This window comes from Sander lucioperca, chromosome 20, assembly GCF_008315115.2.
Source record: "Sander lucioperca isolate FBNREF2018 chromosome 20, SLUC_FBN_1.2, whole genome shotgun sequence".
Lineage (NCBI taxonomy): Eukaryota > Metazoa > Chordata > Actinopteri > Perciformes > Percidae > Sander > Sander lucioperca.
In genome coordinates this window covers 15762701-15784562 of record NC_050192.1, presented here as the reverse complement: position 1 = coordinate 15784562, position 21862 = coordinate 15762701, and the positions used below count along the sequence as shown (strand labels likewise).

Sequence of the window (21862 nt, the reverse complement as noted above, 5' to 3'; positions counted from 1 at the left end):
AGCAAGGATGGTGTTTTTCTTTTCATGCCTTACTTCAATTAAAGCACCACTGCCATTTTTGTGTCAGATTTAGTTTGTGCAAGCACCCTTGGAAGCAGATAGAACTCCATTGCTGGCTTGTAAAAAATACATTTGACTAATTATACATAACGTTGTACATTACTGCAACCTCAGGGTGGAGGAAAACACAATTTATCTCATCATCTGAAAACTTTTAAGTGCTTTTATTTTTACATATTTACTATATTTTAATCATGAAAACTATTATATGAGCACTTTCAATATTTTCAATCCAGGAATTTCAGCATTACCATTGCTTCCAAATATTCATATTACTATAATCTTACTTACAGTAATTGGTCCCTGCGAGCAAAGATTCTCTTCACTTTCTCTGTTCTCAATGACATTAAACTGCTGGGTCAGCTGCAGTGCGAGCCGACCTGAAAATAAAAACGAATCCTGAACACTCTGCACTCGCATAACTTATGTGGACATCGGTGATTAGGAAGCCAAAGGATCACATTTTTTCTCAGAAAGAACACTTTGGTTGACCCGACAGCAGCACTATGTACTCAGGGACCCACTTCCTGGTCAGCCATCCCTTATCATCACTGATAGGCATTGAATGTTACTCTTGTGAAGGATTGATACTAAATCAAACTACAGTGCTCTCCCATTTAGGCCGTTTGTTGCTGGTGCATTTCGACTGAACCACAGCCAGCTGGCAGGAGAGACGGACATATTTAGAGGTGTGTAGCTTGATAGGAAGGTCTTGAAGGTGTATTTTGGTGTTTGCTTTTGCTTGATTGTTGGACAGGTTGAGTAGGTGAGGAGTGGAAAGGCTGAGAGATGAATATATGAGGAAATATTTTGTAAATATGCATCAAGAGAATTACGTTTGAACCAGAGTGGCCTTCCCAATACTCTGGTTAATCCTGAGAAAGTTAATAACGCATAATTGAACACAAGCTGGTGGTTGTTAAGAAATACCAGCTGACCCAGTACTGCTCTGTACCTTATCCAGCTCTGTTGTATAATAGTCTCTATTATATGTGAAGTCTGCATGGTGTCCATAGTAACAGGCAGTTGCTTTTCATCATGCATCCACAGTAAAGAGGTCGATGACAAATCGAATCATCATCCTACTGAAAGAAGGAAAGATTAAAGGGAAAAAGAGAAGAAAAAAAAGCAAAACAATCCAATGAGAAAAAAGTCACACACCCAGAAACATATGAAGTACACAGAAAGTACTCCTATCTAAATGTATTCACAACATCATAAAAAACGATAGCGTGTCCTGACATTTATTTACAATTCATGTCTCATTTCCTGAACATAATTTACATCTTGTCATCAGAAAGTAGGCTCACTGTTTGATGAGTTAAAGCCACTCGGCAGCCTTATTCATTATGGTTTTGAATAGCTGATTTATAGATGTACACAATACATGTCTGTTTACGCAGAGAACTATCAGACCTGCTCACCAAACAGAATATTAATGTAGAGTAGACCCTATCCCAATGTTTGTTAATAATAACTATGTACAATTTTACGGTACTGAGCAGACAGGGACAAGGAACAACTGGATAGACTCTCATCTCATTCATCTAAAATGCATGTTTGATGTTTTCATATTCCAACACTTTCACCAACATTTGGTTGGAGACCTACTTTACCTGTTGGGTCAGACTAAAGAAAGTGGCACCAGCCAAACTAGCAGTCAGTCTGACCGGCAGTGAGAAGGGAACGTTGGTAACAATAGATTTGGTTTATTAAAGACGCTAGCAAAGCAACATAGTCCATAAAATAAGCACAGCAGCAACGTCAGATATAGGTCGGACCTCCGTGTTTAACTATATATCTTGAAACGTTACAGTTATGGCTGAAAATGACAACAGAAATAAATAGGGTTGGGTACCGTTCACATTTTTACTGGTACCTGAAATTCAGTTCCGGTACCCAACGGAACCTTTTTTCGGTACTTTCCCTCTGTAATACATTTTTTTTTAAAATTGAATTCCCTACATTCCCTACAACCTGTCAAAACAAATACTTATTCATTTCTGTACTGGAACTTTTATTATTGTATTTGTATAAACTACTTTGAATTGCCTTGTCGCTGAAATGTGCTTTAGAAATAAAGTTGCCTTGCCTTCCAACCTCCAGCCTGTCAGTCAGTCACAAGGGCATAGAGAACCCTGTTGTCACTACCTGTAAGGAAGTGTGTTTGTTGAACTCACTGTGGCAGCTTTCACCTCGCCATTATATTATACTGCAGCGAACGTCATCGTGGATTTTTTTTTTTAACACAGCATAATAATATGTGATTAATAAATGTATTTCACGTCGTCCTAACCTCAACGTTCTATTCGGGGCGCGATATTACGAATCCCACTATGAACCACATAAATTGTCATTCATTTTATTGTTAAACCTCTCAGGGTAAACTTTAACACAGATTTTTATTCTTATTGTATAATGTAGACTGACATTTTCAGGAATACATAGTCATGGAAATTTGCCAAAAAGTCATGGGAAAGTATTGGTTAAAATGCGTATGAACCCTGAGCAGAGTATGAAGAGGTGGTGATGAACGTCGGCACCTCTAAATCTGAGACCATGGTACTCTGTAAGTCACTGCCCCAAGTGAAGGAGTGCAAGTATCTCGGGGTCTTGTTCACCAGTATGGGTAGGATGGAGCTGGATCGGCTTTAGACTGCCGAATAGAGTATATATATATATATATATATATATATATATATATATATATATGTATATATATATATATATATATATATATATATATATATATATATATATATATATATATATATATATATATATATGTATTGACATGTTTGTAACTAAGAATTATATCAAAGAATACAGTGGTCACAAGCAAACAACGTGACACGACGCTCATACATGCACCGTCTACTCCAAGTCTAAAACAGAAACAAGGGATGAATGATTAAACTGTGTTGTTGCTTTGTCGTGACTTGACAGCAGCCCAAGTACACGTTGTACTTGTAATCCATCCTCTAAATATTTGATGTTTCACAAAGTCGTTTGGATCGCAAACCCCACACACCCTTTCAGACAACACACAAACTCACACATACACCTTTTTTTTTGACAGTCCCTTACCTTCAGTCCTACCCTGGTTGGGATATTAGGCCATGTCCGCTCATGAAACTTTCATTAGAGCTGTCAGCAAGGCACAGCGCTGTTCTCGTCTGTTCTGTTCTGCTCTCTTCTATTGTAACTTTTTTCTCAATTCTTCCAAACTCCTCTCCTCTCCCGATGTCCTCTCTGCCGTCATCTTTCTTCTCATCTCATCCTAAATTTACTTCCCTATCCTATCTTTTCCTCCATGTCCTTACCTCTTGCGCTTCTCTACTTGCCCTTAAATGACGCTTTTGAAAGACGGTCCGCAACATGCAACCAGGTGGAGATTTGGAGTGCTTAAATTAATTGGATATGCCCCACAAAAGAACCCATAGCATGTCATTTCATTCTTTTGAGTAGGTCAGGGATTTCCAAAACTTTAGCTCAAGGGACAATGCTCTTGAATCACAAGAGCTTGCTTTGTTAGTGCTCAAGGATTCAGAAAGTGTCCTAGCTTAGAATGCTGTTGTTAAATAAGCTATTAAAACGCTTTGTAAGCGTGTGTCCCTTCCCCTGTCCGCATGTAGTCCTGTTTTTGTTTGAGCTTTTGTCATGCTTTACCGACCTTACCTCTGAGGCAAGAATCTTTCTCGGTTTGGTAGGTGATTTGGTTGTTGTATGGGCCCCTTTTCAACACGGCAGAATATGCATTATTCATTGATATTTAAACTAACTGGATTTCCAAACTAGATTAATGCAGCTTTTTGACATATGTCCTTAAAGCATGTCCATGAATCACCACAAAACAGGGAAGATGTTGGCCTTGCAGGGACAAATAACCTAGAGTGTTTGGGACTCTCACAAATCCAGATAATAAACAGAAAGACCTTGCCCTTTGCCACTGAGCGTGTGTGTGTGTGTGTGCGTGTGTGTGTGTGTGCGTGTGTGCGCGTGTGCGCGTGTGCGTGTGTGTTTCCAGGCAAGATTTTAACCTGAGTGTTGTAATGTCTCCGCTGTGGTCTTCTCTCTGCGGTGTGGCCATCTGTTCAGTAACCTCATCCAACACAAGACAGACTTCCTCTGTCCTTCTCCCTATCTCTGTCATCTTCTCTTTCAGTCTTTCTATCTGAAGTCTGTTCTTGATATTTTTTTTCTGTCTATTTTGGCTTTAGTCTGACTGAGTCTGACTCACCCACTTTTTTCTCTTTGTCACTTTTGCTCTATTTGTCACTCTTGATATAAAGACGAGGACAAGAGGGAGAAACAGAGAGAAAAACATGGATGATATAGAGCGAAACACACACACACACAAAATACACACACCTCTCCTCCCCGGCATACACACAGACAGACGGAAAGACAGACAGGGACCAAATTATCCCTGTAGCGTGGAGCATGAAATTAGCAAGTAGCTCAGTGTGGCAGCATTAGCATGGCTGTTAAAAGGATACTGTGACATTTTCAGGTTCTGAAATATGGTCCTTTTCCATATATAGATGATTATATTTAACAGGTAGGAAGCTGTTTAGCATTTTCAGTGGCCATGTTTAAAACTATTGTGTAAGATGTGATCAAATGTGTGGAATCCTGGTGGAAGCAATTGGTTATTTACTGCAACAAGAGTCCAAAGATTAGCTAAGATTGAGATTAAAGAGCACAGACTAAATGAATCAAATATGTATGTTGGTCCGTGTGTGTTGCTTTGATTCCATGTCATGCTACTTTATACTTCTACTCTACTACATTTCATTGTCAAATATCGCACTTTTCATAGTTCCAGCTTTTTCTTAATGATCCTATGTGATTTTAAACTGAAAAGCTTTTGATTTTTGACTGTTAAAATAAGAAAGTAGGAAATTGTTCTGATATTGTATAGACCAAATGATTATTTAATTGACAAAATACTCAACAGATTATTTGATACTGAAAGTAATCATTAGTTGCAGCTCTAGTACTTTTTTACAGCTCGCTTTCTGATTGAAATATTTAAATGAAAACAAATATGATTAACTGATTATAAAAAAGAATGCGTTGTTAAGGATAAAACCAGTGGTTCCCATCATTTATAATCGTGACATCTTACAAATAAAACCGTGTCTAGTTGTGGCCCTGTCACAGTTCAGATGTCTTTGAGTTGTTTCACCAAACAAAGATCTTCCCTCACCAAAGAAAAAAAAAGCATTTATTTTGGTAAAAGAAACCCAACTTTACCCTGTTTTTTTTTTTTTTTTTTTTTTTTTTTTTTAAAGAAACTCTATATGGTGTTCATCTCGCAACCCCCCCAGATTTATCGTGTGACCCTTCAGAGGGGTCAGGAACCACTGGACTAAAACTACCTATATAAAGTAGTTAGAACTAGCTCCGCCTGACTGAACAGTCAAATGCTGCTTACGTATCGATCAATCAGTCTTAACAATCTAATACAATACATGATCAAATATTAGTCACAGGGGCCATATCCTGCAGAACGAACACTTTTACTTTTGTACTTTTACTTAAGTAAAGGATCTGAATACTTTGATCACCACTGACCTCAAGTTACAGTATGTTCTCATCGAGCCTCAGGCTAATGTGTTATACCTGTCATTTCCATTTCATTAAGCTTTATCTTGACTGACGGGGCGATTTTCTTTGTTAAGCATATTTTTTTGGTGTGCTGTATTTTTCTTTATATCATTTATGGCCTTACATAATGAGCATTAGCAATTGGCTGACTCCAGCACTTATCTTTCATATTTTAATTCAGGTCACAGATAGAGTAAAAGGCAATGAAAGAAATTGAAATAGATAAAAAGATTCTGCTTTAGGATGTTGATAAAAGATTAAGTCACTGCCAAGACAGCTATTTATATATTTGTATTTGTACCTATCCAGAATGTGCATGCCTGTTTGCAAGAGATTGTCTTGTAACCTGAAGGGCACAGGTTACCTTCTAAAGTGGTCCTATACTTACAGGGTGAGGTGATTCTGCTGGGTGCCTTTTCCCTCTTACTGTTCCTAAATAAACCTCTACACATATTTGAGTATCATGTGCATATGCAATCCTCTACCACTAAAAAAAAAGGAAAACATTAAAAGGCTGCATGGCCTTGCGTATCCAGAGTCATTCAGTGTAAGTGCCACAGAAATGAATAATAGAAAAGAAACTCTGTCTTTTTCAGTGAAAGAAATGCTCCAATTGAGCTTGAATTTCTTCTGACAGCATAGTTTAATCAAAATTTAGAATTGTTTCTCTAAAGTAAAACCAAATTAAAATTAAAGCTGCAAGCAGCGATGGACGGGCCCTCGCTCCTCTGCGCACGTCAGAGTTACCGGCGTTCGCCGCTCCTTGCGACCGTGCATTTGCGCGGCACTCAGGCACTGCAAATCGTCACCAATGAAAAGGGAACTCCCTGCTGAGTTCAATGATACCTCACACAAGACTCTACGTCATACAGTTCATTAGCTGTGACAGGGGGCGTGGCTAAATTATAGGGGTCGGGGCAAACCTTTACCAATTAAAAAGAAAGTATCTGCTGTGTTCATTGATACCTCACATAAGACTCTACCTTAAATGGTTCACCAGTTATGAAAGGGGCGTGGCTTAAGCATAGGGGGCGGGTCAAACCATCACCAATTAAAAAGTAACTCTCTGCTGAGTTCAATGATACCTCACACAAGGGTCTACATCAAACAGGTCATTAGTTATAAAAGGGGGCGTGGCTAAAGCATAGGGGGCGGGTCAAACCATCACCAATGAAGAAGGAAGTCTCTGCTGAGTTCAATGACACCTCACACAAGACTCTACCTTAAACGGTGCAAATGTTATGAAAGGGGGCGTGGCCTGAGTAAGTGGGCGTGGTTGAAGTTTAGGGGGTGGCTCAGTATCAAATGTAGACCACACATAAGTTTCATGTAAATCGGATGATGTTTGTCATAAAAGGCACATTTCCTGTTGCCACTAGGGGGCGCTATGTCTTTAAGTCAATATCGGCCTTTATTTGTCCTCAGGGTTGGACTCTTATGAATCCTGAAAAGTTTCGAGCCAGTTGGACAATGTACACTCGAGTTACACCCACTTCCTGTTTTGATGGCGAAACGCACAAAATGGCCGCCCCGCCACGGCCACGCCCTATGACGAAAAGTTTTTCTTTTAACAACTTTTCATCTTTAATGTCTTAAGATGGTACAGACTGAATTTGAAGTTGATCGGATGAAATCTCTAGGAGGAGTTCGTTAAAGTACGACGTGGAAATGGCCAAAATCGCACTAATTTCGAACTTTAAAATCAAAATGGCTGACTTCCTGTTGGGTTTAGGGTATGGCTCCAATGACGTTTTTTGTACATCTTGACATGTTACATATGTGTACCAAGTTTCATGAGTCTACGTTAAACGCACTGCAGGGGCTCAATGTTTTTATCTTTGTAGGGGGCGCTAGCGAGCCATTTTTGTGTGCCTATTCCCGAAACCCTTAAAATACGTAAATTTTCACCAGACTTGATGCGACCACCAAATTTGGTGAGTTTTTGAATATGTTAAGCCCCTCAAAAAGCCAATTCATTTGGTGTAATAATAATAATTCCTTCAGTTTCAATAGGGCCTTCGCCGCTGTCAGCGCTCGGGCCCTAATTAAAGCTACAAGCAGCAGTGGACAGGCCCTCGCGCCTCTGCGCGCGTCGGGGTTACTGGCGGACGCCGCTCCTTGCGACCATGCATTTGCGCGGCACTCAGACACTGCAAATCGTTCAATGATACCTTACACAAGACTCTACGTCATACAGTTCATTAGTTGTGAAAGAGGGTGTGGCCAAAGCATAGGGGACGGGGCGAACCTTTATCAATAAAAAAGGAAGTCTCTGCTGAGTTCATTGATACCTCACATAAGACTCTACCTTAAACGGGGTCACCAGTTATGAAAGGGCCGTGGCTTAAGCATAGGAGGTGGGCCAAACCATCACCAATGAATAAGGAACTCTCTGCTGAGTTCAATGATACCTCACACAAGGGTCTACATCAAACGGGTCATAAGTTATACAAAAAGGGGCATGGCTACAGGATAGGGGGCGGGTCAAACCATCACCAATCAAAAAGAAACTCTCTGCTGAGTTTAATGATACCTCACACAAGACTCTACCTTAAATGGGTCACCAGTTATGAAAGGGGGCGGGCCAAACCATCAACAATGAAGAAGGAACTCTGCTGAGTTCAGTGACACCTCACACAAAGGTCTACCTTAAATGGGTCACCAGTTATGAAAGGGGGCGGGCCAAACCATCAACAATGAAGAAGGAACTCTCTGCTGAGTTCAATGACACCTCACACAAGGGTCTACTGTTTCGTAACTCTGCAGAGAGTTCAATGACACCTCTTTAAACTCTACCTTAAACAGTTCAAATGGTATGAAAGGGGGCTTGGCCTGAGTAAGTGGGCGTGGTTAAAGTATTAGGGGCGGCTCAGTATCACATGTAGACCACACATAAGTTTCATGTAAATCGGATGATGTTTCTCATATAAGGCTGATTTCCTGTTGCCAGCGGTGGGCGCTATGACCAAAAGTCAATTTTGGCCTGTAGATTTCCTCAGGCCTTGACCCTTGTCAATCGTGAGAAATTTCGGCCAAATTGGACAATGTACACTAAAGTTACAACAACTTCTTCGTTGATCGATAAATGCTCAACATGGCTGCCACGCCCACACCATTGGACGAAAAGTTTTTCTTTCAATAACTTTTCATCGTTAAGGTCTTTAGATGACACAGACCAAATTTGAAATCGATCTGGTAACATCTCTAAGAGGAGTTCGTTAAAGTATAGCACCTTGACTTTTAGGCCTACTTCCTGTTGCCACTAGGGGGCGCTATGACTTTGAGTCAATCTTTCCCGGTAAATGTCCTCAGAGTTAGAGTCTTATGAATCACGAAAAGTTTCGAGCCAATTGGACAATGTACACTCAAGTTACACCCACTTCCTGTTTCGATGGCGAAACGCACAAAATGGCCGCCCCGCCACGGCCACGCCCTATGACGAAAAGTTTTTCTTTTAATAGCTTTTCATCTTTAAGGTCTTAAGATGGCACAGACCAAATTTGAAGTTGATCGGATGAAATCTCTAGTTGGAGTTTGTTAAAGTACGACGTGGAAATGGCCAAAATCGCACTAATTTCAAACTTTCAATTCAAAATGGCGGACTTCCTGTTGGGTTTAGGGTATGGCTCCAATGACGTTTTTTGTACGGTATGACGTGCTACATATGTGTACCAAGTTCTGTTAGTCTACGTTAAACGTACTGCAGGGGCTAACATTTTTTATCTTTGTAGGGGGCGCTAGCGAGCCGTTTTTGTGCGCCTATTCCCGAAACCCTTAAAATACTTAAATTTTCACCAGGATTGATGCGACCGCCAATTTTGGTGAGTTTTTGAGTATGTTAAGCCCCTCAAAAAGGCAATTAATTTGCTGTAATAATAATTCCTTCAGTTTCAATAGAGCCTTCGCCGCTCGGGCCCTAATAACCTTCTAAATGTAGTGCTGCAGACCTTAATATCTATCAGACTAAGCAAGTGTTAACATGCACTCTTGAATATGAATAAACCACCTACCTGCCAACGGAATAAGAGGGAGATTGTTTGAGCATCTCAGAGGAAAATGGTACTTTTCCTGCCTCTCTGCCTCCTATCTGTAGTAACGCTTGGCCTTGCGGCCACACCAAACAATGAGACAGGCCTCTGCAGACAGGACCCCGATCACACACACACACCAAGCCGTACTGTCTTCCATAAATGCACACTCACACATAGAATTCTCCTCTCTGTGTCCTTCCGTCACACTCCCGCGGACACGAGTGTCAATATTTCCTCCCTGTTTCTCTTTTATTGTCTGTCTCCGACACAATCTCAGCATGAAACGAGCATTACAAGTTTCATAAATGTAGCATTTATTGCAGAGTTAATGTACTAGGTTGCGTTGTAGTGTTTCCTGTTCTCATTACTGTATGTTTTCCTTTGCGCACACACACACATTATCTTTATTTTCACATACATACTGTATATTTTCACTTACTCACACATTGTGGACGCCTGTGAATGACTTTCAATCCAATGCTTTTCTTTCAAATCCAACATACCGAGGTTGAACACATATAGAAAGGATCTGAAATGGACCAAATCCATCACAAGGTGGGAATTCTGATCTTATTATTTTATGTTGCTATTTTCACCCTTAGATTAACCTTAGTGCTTGGCAATTTCAAATGTAGCCTAAAGCAAGACACCGCATCGCAGGGAGAAGCACACACAGGGGCAGAAACTATGCTGAAGTTAATTTTCAATGTAGTTAGAGCCATTTCTCTGGGTTTTTTCCGCTACTGTATACGCCTTTCTTTCTTTTTAACTGGATTTCATCATGACCTGACTCTTGTCATCCCTACCAGCAGTTTTTTTTTTTTTTTGCTCTGTGAGATCTTATACTGTAATTTACAATTCAAAATGTCACTTCTTTGCCTTCGTTTGAATGTCTCCTGCAGTCACACACCTACATCGTGCACACTATCCCAGCCCATTGTATGCAGGGACATTTAATGCCAACTATCGCCAATCACTACCACAGTCTGTTCATATCATATGAAAAGAGCTCTACAATTACCACTCAAATGTCAGCGCTTCATCATATCCTATCTGTGTAATTGTTACATCATTTTTAATCTGCTCGTTTATCATCTTGCATCACTCCCCAGCTCCATCACCTTTACACCTTGTCTGGAGTCGGTTTGTCAGGGTATCGAGTTGGTCCTACGTCAGGCCGTTTTGTTTTGGAGGGATGAGACTAGTCAGACAGCCAACGCAGCAGTTTAAAGACACTGTGACATTGCAATACTCCTTTTCACTCTCACTCTGTTTTCCACATTCCCTTGTCCTCCTCTGTTCACCTTTAGCCTCCTACACTCTCTGTACTCTCATGAACTCCCCCTTACCTCTTACCCCTCTCTCTATTGACTCCTCTCCCCGTACCCCCATCACCCTTTCTCCCCCACAGCTGCTTCTCACCCGCCACCTTCCCGCACTTTTCTCCCTACTTCGATCAGCAGCGCTTGTCAGTCAGTCTCGCCTGTCTCAGCCAATATGGCTGCCCTGACACAAGGGGGGAGGACCACGCATAACAATAAAGGAGGGAGAGCCAAGTTTGACGGCGTTACTTTGTCTCCCATGACAAACTTTATTTTGCAAATCATAATGATGCGAAAGCCTTGAGCTGAAGCAGCAGCAGCAGCAACAGCAGCAGCAGCAGCAGCAGTGGCTGGATAGGGCAGGGGGGAGTCAGAGAGAGAAATGGCTGGCAGAAATGGAGAAAGAGAGAGAAGTGAAGTTTCACGCTGTAACATTTATTTTCATTTACTGATACCACACACATGGATGTGCATCAAATATGGTGCTAGAGCTCGGAGTCGATTGGCTTAGCTTAGCATAAAGACTGAAAGCAGGGAGAAACAGCTAGCCTGGCTCACACTAAAGTAAAAAAAATACTACCTCTGGCACCTTTAAACCTCAATAATTAACATGTTGCATTTGTTTAATTCATACACAGTCCTTTTGCTATGCTAAGCTAGCTTCTCTTCTGGCTCTTGTGCCATATAATATATAGATGGAGGGGGGATTGAAAAAGAGGAAGAGGGGGCAGACAGAGAGACTGGATTTCAGAGTTTCACAGTCCCTAAGAGTTAATTGGTTCCTTCAACCAGGAACTCTCTCACTCTCTCTCTCTCTCACACACACACACACACACACACACACACACACACTCAGAAGAAAGGAAATTAAAACTGCGATGCTTTGGGGGCTGCCACTCCTTTATTAACTGTGTGTGTGTGTGTGTGTGTGTGTGTGTGTGTGTGTGTATTTGCTTGCTTCTGTTTGTTTGCATTGGAGATGCAAGGTTAGACCAACAAGCCAATCACCTGCCAGTTTACAACTCACATCACGCTATGCTTCGCTGTTCACAAACATCAAGGTTTTTTCCCCCTCCGCTCTTACCACAATCTCTGCTCTCTCTTTCTATTACTCATTTTCTCTATTCATCCCCCCCCTTCTCTCACACACACACACACACACACACACACAGAGTTGGGAAATTCTGAAAATTGGTTTAACTAAGTGGGAGATAAAGTAAGAGGAAACCAAAACAACAGGAGATGTACACAAAAGCGTAGGGAGGATCAATCTGTCTAGAAAGAGCAAACACAAGAAAAGCAACATGCAGTAAAGAAGGAAAGCTGACATCCAGTATAGATTTTTTTCGACTATTTTTGTATCACACCATGTCTCTGTTTAAATCTGTCTATCCACTATTATTTCTTCCCTCGTTCCTGGAGGGAAATTCAATTATCACAGCAGAAAGGCGGTTCCTGTTAATTCCTAGCTCACTGTTATACGCAAATGAGTGTGGTGGTTAAAGAGCAACACTTGCATTTGTTTACTCGGATAAAGTGTAAATGAGTAATACTACACCCTCTCTCTAATTGCAATCCTGTAAATTAGTAGTAAAATGTAATAAACATGCTGAATTACGGGAACATGTGTGTAGCCTCTGGCTCTTTTATTAACTCACCAAGAGTCTACAGAACGTAATGTAGAATTAAAGAGTGTGTGAGTTAGTTTCCTAAAACTGTAAATGATGCCTGAGTAGTACAAATTTGAGTGTATTTATGCAGCTTTGCTTCTTTACCACCACATACTATCGAAGTAGACACATCCAAGAGCACACTTGTGGAATAATTCATGAATTCATGCTATTCCTTAGTAAGTGTGTGTGTGTGTGTGTGTGTGTGTTCCATTCAAGTGCATCTGATAGTGCACATACCATACAGTAGAGACACTGATTCATGAGTACATATTCATACAGTATGTGGGTAATTAAACCCCCCCCCCCCCCCCCCCAGACAAGCATGCCAGAGTGCATTCATAAAAGCTCACACATTAAAATACACTTTTGATATTCTCTACTACTTCTTCTACTTCCTATTCACTTGGACTTAAAGGCCCTGGTAATTATCCTCCCTGTGATAGAGCTCCGGAGAAAAAATGAACAGAACAAGGATCATCTCATCTTTTGTCTTTCTTCTTTAATTCGCCCGCTCATTGCCGAGTCATAGTCACAGTGAGGGGCTGAAATAAAAAGCTGTGCAAAGAAGGAGATTTGTCTCTTTCTTTGTCTCTTTTGCCCTGCAAATGTACATTTCTGGATTGTGACCGATATATGTTTTATATTCTACTTCTTTTTATATCTCTTCTCCTTTTTTTTGTGTGTATATATATGGAAGACGAACTGAGGTGCTTCCCTTACATCCTTAAGCTTCTGTTTGAACAACATAACACAGCTGTGTGTGTGGAATGTTCAACTTGTTGTAAATCCACATTTTCATCTCTTTCACTAGGCTGAACCAGAGGGCTTCTCCCATTTCCACCTCTACGTGTGCGCTGCCTTCCTGGTGAGGTGGAGGAAAGAAATTCTAGAGGAGAGGGACTTTCAGGTAATGTGCACACAAGACAGAGGGGGCGCCATACAGCTTTGTGTCCACAGACTGGCATGCACACAAACATTCAGCCATACATGTTTTCATACCCAGCTGGTGAAGCTGATGGTGATATACTGTACATATCTTAATATTGATGTAAATGAATCTCGGTTGTGTGCAAAAACAACATCTAAACAGACCACCAGACTGCAGAGCTGTTCATGGCCTGCATCCTTCTCCATTACCTCCCTGGTCATTAACTGGGAGGTCCAGAAGTCGCTGTGAGCGCATTAGTAGACGACAGTAGACAGCTGCCAGAAGGTGACTTTAGTTGCCAGCTCACTGGGGCACCCGGCTTCTTAACAGTAGCAACACAGTCTAATATCATCACATATAAACATCGTCTGAGCTCTTGGTCCGCCTTCCTGAAAAATCCAGTCTGCTCTGATCTGATGGTCAGCTGGCCCACTGTTGTGATTTGTCAACCAAATTCAACCAAGCCACTGGGCGGGCTGTGCTTACTCAGGCAGCACCTTTGGGCAGCACATATGAAAAACTGGGCTTGCATTCTCAATCAATGACATCACTAATTGAGGAATGTAATGTGCATAGGAGCATACAAATGCACAGGAGCATACAAATACAAAATTCTTAACTTTCTTTATCATTGTTTCACTTTGCATCGCACTTGTTCTTTCCTCTGCTGTTTTGAGTCTTTCCACGTTTCCATTCTTTTCATTACTCACTAATAGAAACTTTTTAAAAAGCCACAATAGAAGAAGAAAATAATTAGAGGAAATCAAAAATACCAGATATTAGTCAGTAGTGCAAACGGACCTGCTGTATTGATGTTAGTCAGCTGAGTCCGGCTGATCAATACAGATCATAGTGGGGGACACTTGTGTCCAGCTCAAGTCAACTAGAACCTTATTTGTCCCCAGAGGGGCAATTGGTTGTGCAGCAGTGAAAACAGTAATAAGACGAGATCAAAAACACCCAATTGAATACAACATATAACAAAAAGTCAAGTAAGTAGTTTTGGCTAGTGGGTATTCGAAGCGGGAACCAGAAGGCAAGATCTGAAACTCTACTGTAGGTGCAGATAGGGTTGCAAAGGGGTGGACATTTTCTGGTAAATTTATGGAAACTTTCCATGGAAAGTTAAGCTGGGGAATTTTGGAAACATTCCAATTTGGAACCTTTCATGGGAATTAATGGAAATTATGGGAATTCATGGGAAATTATGGGAATTAATGGGAATTCACGAGAATTAACTGGAAATGTTGGGTAATTCATACAAACTTCATCTTATACATAAATATAAACATTTTGTTTTGTAATAAGCAGTCAGGCATATACATTGAATACAAATGTTGAGTAGAAATGATCTGTGCAGTGGGTGTGGCCTCAATAGCCGAGCAGTAGGCTAAGTAGTAGCCTAACCCATTAACCTTTAGCTTAACATATGAAGGTAGCTAGCATGCTGCCTTTGATTTACTATGGCTATGGTTATGGTTATATGCGTGCTAAGCTAACCATCAGCGCTGTCTATTGTTTCCAGCCTATCAAGAAGAAGTGGGCTATACATTTAAAGGTGCTGTAGGTAGGATTCTGAAGAATTTGAACATTGACAACTTCTCAGTCCCTTCCCCCTTTCCGCTAAAGCCCAAAACAGTCTCCTAAACCCCCCCCCCCCCCGAAGGGAGAATGAATGCGTGTGCATGAGCAGTGATTGACACGCAGTTAGACACTTTATCACCTTTGTTCATGCATTTTCTTCATGCATACCAACAGATCGACTCAATAAAAGATCTATAAAACTAATTCAGGGACCTGTCAACATCAAATGTAGCCAGCTTCCTCAGACAACATAACATATTGGTGTTCAATCAATCTATTGATTTGTCACATGAAATCATCTAGGGAACAATTCCAGTGAAATGTAATCCTGTGAGTTCCTTCAATTTGTGAGTAGTAGTGTAGTACTAAACATATGTGTATAATGACCTCATTTAGGATCCTAGTGGCCTGAGGGTAGAACCTCCTGAGCCTCTCTGTGCTGGCCTGGTATACCGTAGCCTATCCTTTCTTCCTGACCTCAACAGGGAGAAAAGGCTTAATGATTCTCTGAGCCTTATTCTTGCATCGCCTGGTGTAAATATGCTTTAGGCAGGGTAGAGCACCGCCTATTGTATGTATGTTCCCAACAGCCACTGGCTAATCAACTTGCCCAACATACTTTTTTACTGGCACCGGGCCATCGGGCCAATGCTTATGTCGAATCCTGCTGCCTGCTTTCCTCTGCTTGTAAGGTGACTTTTTTCTCTCACATTCTTACCTACGTGTGACTAACTGTGTCCTTTCCTTCTTCTTTTCCCAACTCGTTAAAGCTCAGAAGGTTCTATATTTTTCGGGACATTGCATTGTGCTGCCCTGATTAATTACCGTTAACTAAACGTATTAGGGGCTCCTTTGTTTTTCTCTGTCCTTATGTCTGTGCACTGTGTGCTCATCTGTATTATGACCACACAAGCTCACGCTTTTACAAACTATTCTCCAAACTCCATATAGTTTTACTCACTGGCTGGCTTGCAATACAGACTGCCAAGTTCTGTGCCAAGGGCAAAGTATCCAACCTCATGAAGATGAGAGGAAAAGAGGAGGCATAGAGGAAGGAGAGGATCAGGGTGGCAATGAGTGGGTGGGAAGAGTGGTAGGAGACTTCAGCACAGATTAAACTTTAGTGTAATGAAGAGAAAAAGAAAAGTGTGTTTTTATATTGAGAGTACATTTATGGTGTGGCACACTTTAGTGTAATGTTATAACCCTACAACATTATTCGAAAGACACAATGTTACAGATGATTAATTAAAGCTAACTATGCATTGGGCTGCAGTTTGCACACGCTTACGGCTTAAAGTGCCCATATTATGAAAAAAACACTTTTTCTGGGATTTGGGGTGTTATGTTGTGTCTCTGGTACATCCACACACATACAAACTTTGAAAAAAATCCATCCATGCTGTTTAGAGTGAGATACAGTTTCTGAATGTGTCCTGCCTTCAGTCTCTGGGTGAGCTGTTCAAAATCGGCACGGCTTGTGACGTCACAAGCCGAAACGAGCAGGCTAACCGCAACCATTAGCTCGTAGCGTTAGCGTTAGCATGCTAACGCTAACGCTAGCATGCTACCTCGTTCTCAGTAGCAAAGCACTGCTACAACACCACACAAGTTCACCATAATCTACAAAAGAACTACTTACATGTGCGCCCTCATTTAGAAGTCTCCCAGCTACTCCTGCCTTGTAACTGACCAAAGTTGTAGAAACAGCCTTAATTTTACTGTCTATGGAGCTAGCTAGCTGACATGATCTACATCTGAGCTACTGGGCATGTGCAGTGCAATCAAAGATGGTACAGAAGAAGAAGAAGAAAAGAGGTCTCACTCTGTAGCTAAAACAGAGACCAGGTGAAAAGAGGATCTGCAGCAGTGAGAGAGAGCGGTGCAGTACAACAAAAATACGGTGTTTTTTGAAAATTAAACCATGTAAACCTATTCTGGTGCAACATTAAAATACAATTATGAACCTGAAAATGAGCATAATATGGCTGCTTTAAAGGCTATAACCACCTTTCGAAATGGAAACGATAAATATAGGACTTCTATATCACTGCTTTCCCAATAAAATGTAAGCTGCCTTCCAGAGATGATGTTCTCTTTAAAAAAAAAAACACTAGCTATGTGAATGCAGAGAGGAATATTTTAGAGTAAGAGTTTCTAGAGAACATGCAATACATTAATTGGTTTTACTCAGATGATTGAAATGTAATAACGTTCATATAGAATGAAAAAAAATCCCATTTGATTTTTATAACAAGTGGGAAAATAGTAGTGTTCCACAATGTGAGTGAAGAATGAATAACACCTTGTTGTTTCATAGTAGCACTCCTTGTGACTATTGCAATCATGCTGGTTTTTATTTATTAAAATCACAGTCAAGTTGTTTTATTCAGTACTTCAATGAGAAGTTACTATTTGCACTTCAGAGGTCCTGCACATCTGAGTTTTACTGTAGCTCCTCCATTGAAGAAAATCAATAAAATTACAGCAGATTCAAGGGAGCTTCTACCTCATTTTCTGTCACTCCCACCATGGAATAATCAAAATTCTTCAAAGGCGATAGCAGTCATAGAGTTCCAGTTCTAAAGAACCTGTGTTTGAGATGGAGGCCAGTTGAATAAAGCTGCTTCGCCCACTGAGTGAGACACTGGAGGCTGTCGGAGTTTGAAGATGAGGCATCAACTGACTCATCTGTTCTTACGTTCATGCTCTTCTTACCCTCTCTCAACTTTTGTCGCACTCAAGTTCAAGCTCAGATAAGATTGCTACTTTTTGTTGGATTCAATTTCAGATTGAATTTCAGATTGTTATAGGTTTTTGAATGGATTCCTGCAGCGTTTTGAGCTGTGCACACAGAAAGGCCTCACTAACCTTTAAGTAGTTACAGTGTGTCCACTCTTGCGTTAAAATGGTAAAAAAAAAATGAATTTGCATTCATGGAATTATTCATAATTTATACATGCCTTGGCAGGCATACTGAGAGCAGACAGAGCCTGTGCGGGAGTAAGCGATGCCAGACTTGAAAATTATAATGAATTCAGGAAGCTCCTGAAGACCATCAGCTTGAAGACAGCTAGGTCAGCTTAATTTCGTATTTGCTTGATCAGAATGTGTGCACCTACAACTATGCGAGGCTTGTGACTAAACATCACTGAAAAGAAATGTACATTTCATCTCCGCAATTATAATGTCCTCCTTTCTGCTTGTTAGCGCATGGCTCTGCAGTTTGTACAGACATTCACAGTACTCAGGTGATGAATTCTAATGACTTTGGTGATCCCCTTACTCCTCTAACACCAACATCAGGTCAACATTTCAATTTCTTACCAAAAACCTGCAAAACTAATTACATTCAGTCTCACCTGTACTTTGTGTTTAGTGCTAATTAGCTGTGAACTTTACATTTTACCTGCTTAGCATTAGGATAGTAACACTGTCACTGTGTGCCTGTATGCATGCAGATGTTAGCATTTAGCTCAAAGCAACGCTGTGAATACAGCCTCAAAGAGCTGCCATCATGGCTGTTGATTTTTAGTCTTGTTTTGAAATGTGTCTCTGCTGTTGGGAAAAGTTCAAATGGGTAAAAAAAAACATGTACTCTGTCAGTCCAAACTTTTTTTTACAGTAGCCTATTAGTTCAGAACTCCAGACTTATGATGACTAAATGATATGTACCATACAGTAGGAACAGTATATGCTCCTCACAGAATGCAAGAAAGTGAAGAAAACACTTGGACAAATACTTGCAAAAGTGCTCTTTGCTGTTAATACAAACTCAGCACCTCATCTGTGTTTACCTGTTGTAAACTGATAAATTCAGGATAACGGACATTCCTAATAGCACCCATTAGTACAACAGCCATCCGTACACACACACACACACACAAATGTCATCCTGGCATTTTTCTCTGCACAGTATACAGCAAATGAGCTCTCATCGCCTATTTGTTTATGTCTTCATGTGAAGTCTGTTGTACTTAATGGAACACAGAGGCCTTTTGTGTGTGTGTGTGTGTGTGTGTGTGTGTGTGTGTGTGTGTGTGTTGTCGTCTTCCTCATTTGTCTGTATCACAGAATGAATATAAATTCAGATAAAAAATGTGAAATTATAAATGTTATGAAAACAAACTTGTCTGCAGTTCTTAACAATAAATGTGAATGTTCTTGCATATTTTGAAGGTGTTGTAGGGGTTGTGGCTTTGAGAGAAAATTTAACTAAATCAACAACAAAATCAACTAAATATAATACAGTTCACTAAGTACTTTATAGATTAGTGTCAGCGAGGAAAGAGGAAAAAGTAAAGATTTCTTCTCTTCTCAGCTTTAGTAGTTTAATTCCGGGAGATTTCTGCCTGGGATCCACTGAGCCTCTGAGTTCAAACATGGGCCTGCCAGGTTCTTAAGGGCCTGTTGAACAGCTCTTATCTTCACATGCTTTATCCAGCAACCCTCACGGCATCCCTTTTCTCTCATGTCTGCCTTTCTTTCCCTTTCTGTCTTTCTCTGTCCCTCTGTTTCTCTCTCCGTTACTTATTCGCAGCCACTCTGTTTGTTTTACTGTTTCCTTCTGTCTTTCTCTTTCATTCTGTTTTTTCTTTCTTTTCCCTGTGTATCTCTCTGTCACTTATTCTTGCTCTTTCTTTACCTGCCTTTCTTTCCCACACTTCATCATTGACTTCATGATGAGAGGGCTCCTATGGATGGCAATGAGAACGAATGAAGCATACTGACCTTGGTATTTGCTGCCAACAGCAAGTCAAAGTTCTCAACAGATGTCTTGTCACAATTATTTGTTAAGATATTCATGGTTCCCAGATGATGAATCATACTGACTTATTTGATCCCCTGACATGACCTCCACAAACTTGACATTTCTGGTTTTTAGTGAAGTATCTATTGGACGGATTGCTCTGTAAATTCTTACAAATATTCAAGGTTCCCAGAGGATAAAGCCTACTGACTTTGGTAATCCACTGAGATTTGTTGTAAACACCACCATGGGGTTTAAATGTGTGTGTTTTTTAGTGAAATGTCTTGACTATTAAATAGATTGCCATGAAATGTTGTACATGTAAAAACATTGCAACATGGCTAAAGTTTTTACATGCTTAAGAGACACCTTAAACTTGTCTGCTTAAAGTTTGTGAGAGGACATACAATAGTATATCCTGAAACTGTCCAAAGGCAATAACCTGTTGGCAAAAAGACGTGGTTTATGGTTTACAGAAATCAGTCTTGCCTTTTCATCCTACAACATGCATTCACACAAACGACACATGCTTCCAGCAATATAATCAAGGTTTCCAACCTGTTTAAATGAATCTACTCATTATTACATTGAGTTGCAACTCCAATTTCCCCAGGCCTTGAGGCTAACTAAACTTGTAGCAGCTAGTTAGCACAGCGCAACATTACTTGTTTTGTGTTATAGCAGTAAATTACTGCTTTGATTGATTTGCGCTAAGCAAAGTTGGGAATCTAGAATATATGCTCTGCTGAAAAAAATTAATTACTTACATCCTGGTTTGAAATCATAATATATTTTTTTCACCACTTCTCAAAACCGTGGCGACATTCGATTGGAAAGTTACAAGTTCAAACTCTCAAACGCGAATGTGGAAGTTGAAAAACAAGTTGTTCTTTTGAGATCTTTTTGTTTAATACTTGTAACCCTCTAATTCTGCCCAGTCACTGCAGTGTAGTCACTCACTGTATAAAAGTGTGAGCTAATTGTCTTTGATGTAGAATGGGGAGAGTAGCAGTGTATGACAAACTGGCAAGTTACATGCTTGGGCTCCTGAGAGGGAACACGAATGATTGATTCACTTTAATAGTTTTAATTAAAAAATGCATGCGGAAAGTAATTTAAAAAGGATAATTCATGCATTGTTATCAAACATAGTAAGGAGAGTAAATGTGAATCTTTTCTCCTGGTTGTGGGATTGGATTGGTTAAGCTGCTAAATGGAAAGCAGGAGGAGTATGGCACTCCCCAAGCAATCTGCCTTCCACCGTTCCACCTCAGCTAGCAGACTACTGCTAACTGCAGGCCTGGACTGCAAGAATAAGTTAGCGCGTGCGCCAACACACGCACATCTTCATGCATTTTCTCTGTCGCTCAAAGCCACACACTCATAGACACGACAGCACAAAAATGCACATAAACAATTCTCTCTCACACCCGTACAGTTTTAGTCAAACATTCGCTTTCGAACACACACACAGTATTGGGCAGAGGAATTATGCAGGTTTGCTGTTTTTAGTAGGGCCAGCACAGTCAGCACCATTTCCCATTAGTCTGTTGCTACCTGCAGGCACCCATCAACTGCAGAGCTGCCTCTAAATGGCTATGAAAAACCTCTGCACTCTGGTCCCTGTTGCATATGTGGAGCTGCTTGATTGTGAAGCTGTACCTCATCCTGTAAATTAGAGAATAGGCCAGTCTGCATTAAAAAAAAAAAAAAAAAAAAAAAAACTCAAGCAAATAACACACAACCTCACAGCCTGAAATTCAGGTTAGACAAGGGTTCTTGTCAGGTTTTAGCACAAATGTCAACTTGTTATGTATGCCAGAAAGAAGGGGATAATTGCTGCTTTTGCAATTTGTGTCCAAAGATTACAGCCTCACAAAGGACTATTCCAGAGGGTGCAC

General features: G+C 40.5%; 1 protein-coding gene across 2 annotated transcripts in view; it reads left to right on the top strand.

The window, feature by feature from the left end:
- tbc1d22a (TBC1 domain family, member 22a) overlaps positions 1–21862 on the top strand; it is a 133532-nt gene that overhangs the window by 97231 nt on the left and 14439 nt on the right. For both annotated transcript variants that reach the window (XM_031284838.2, XM_031284839.2), the window contains exon 13: positions 13511–13606. In XM_031284838.2, the coding sequence (XP_031140698.1) occupies positions 13511–13606 (96 nt within the window). The remainder of the gene's footprint in view (positions 1–13510; positions 13607–21862) is intronic.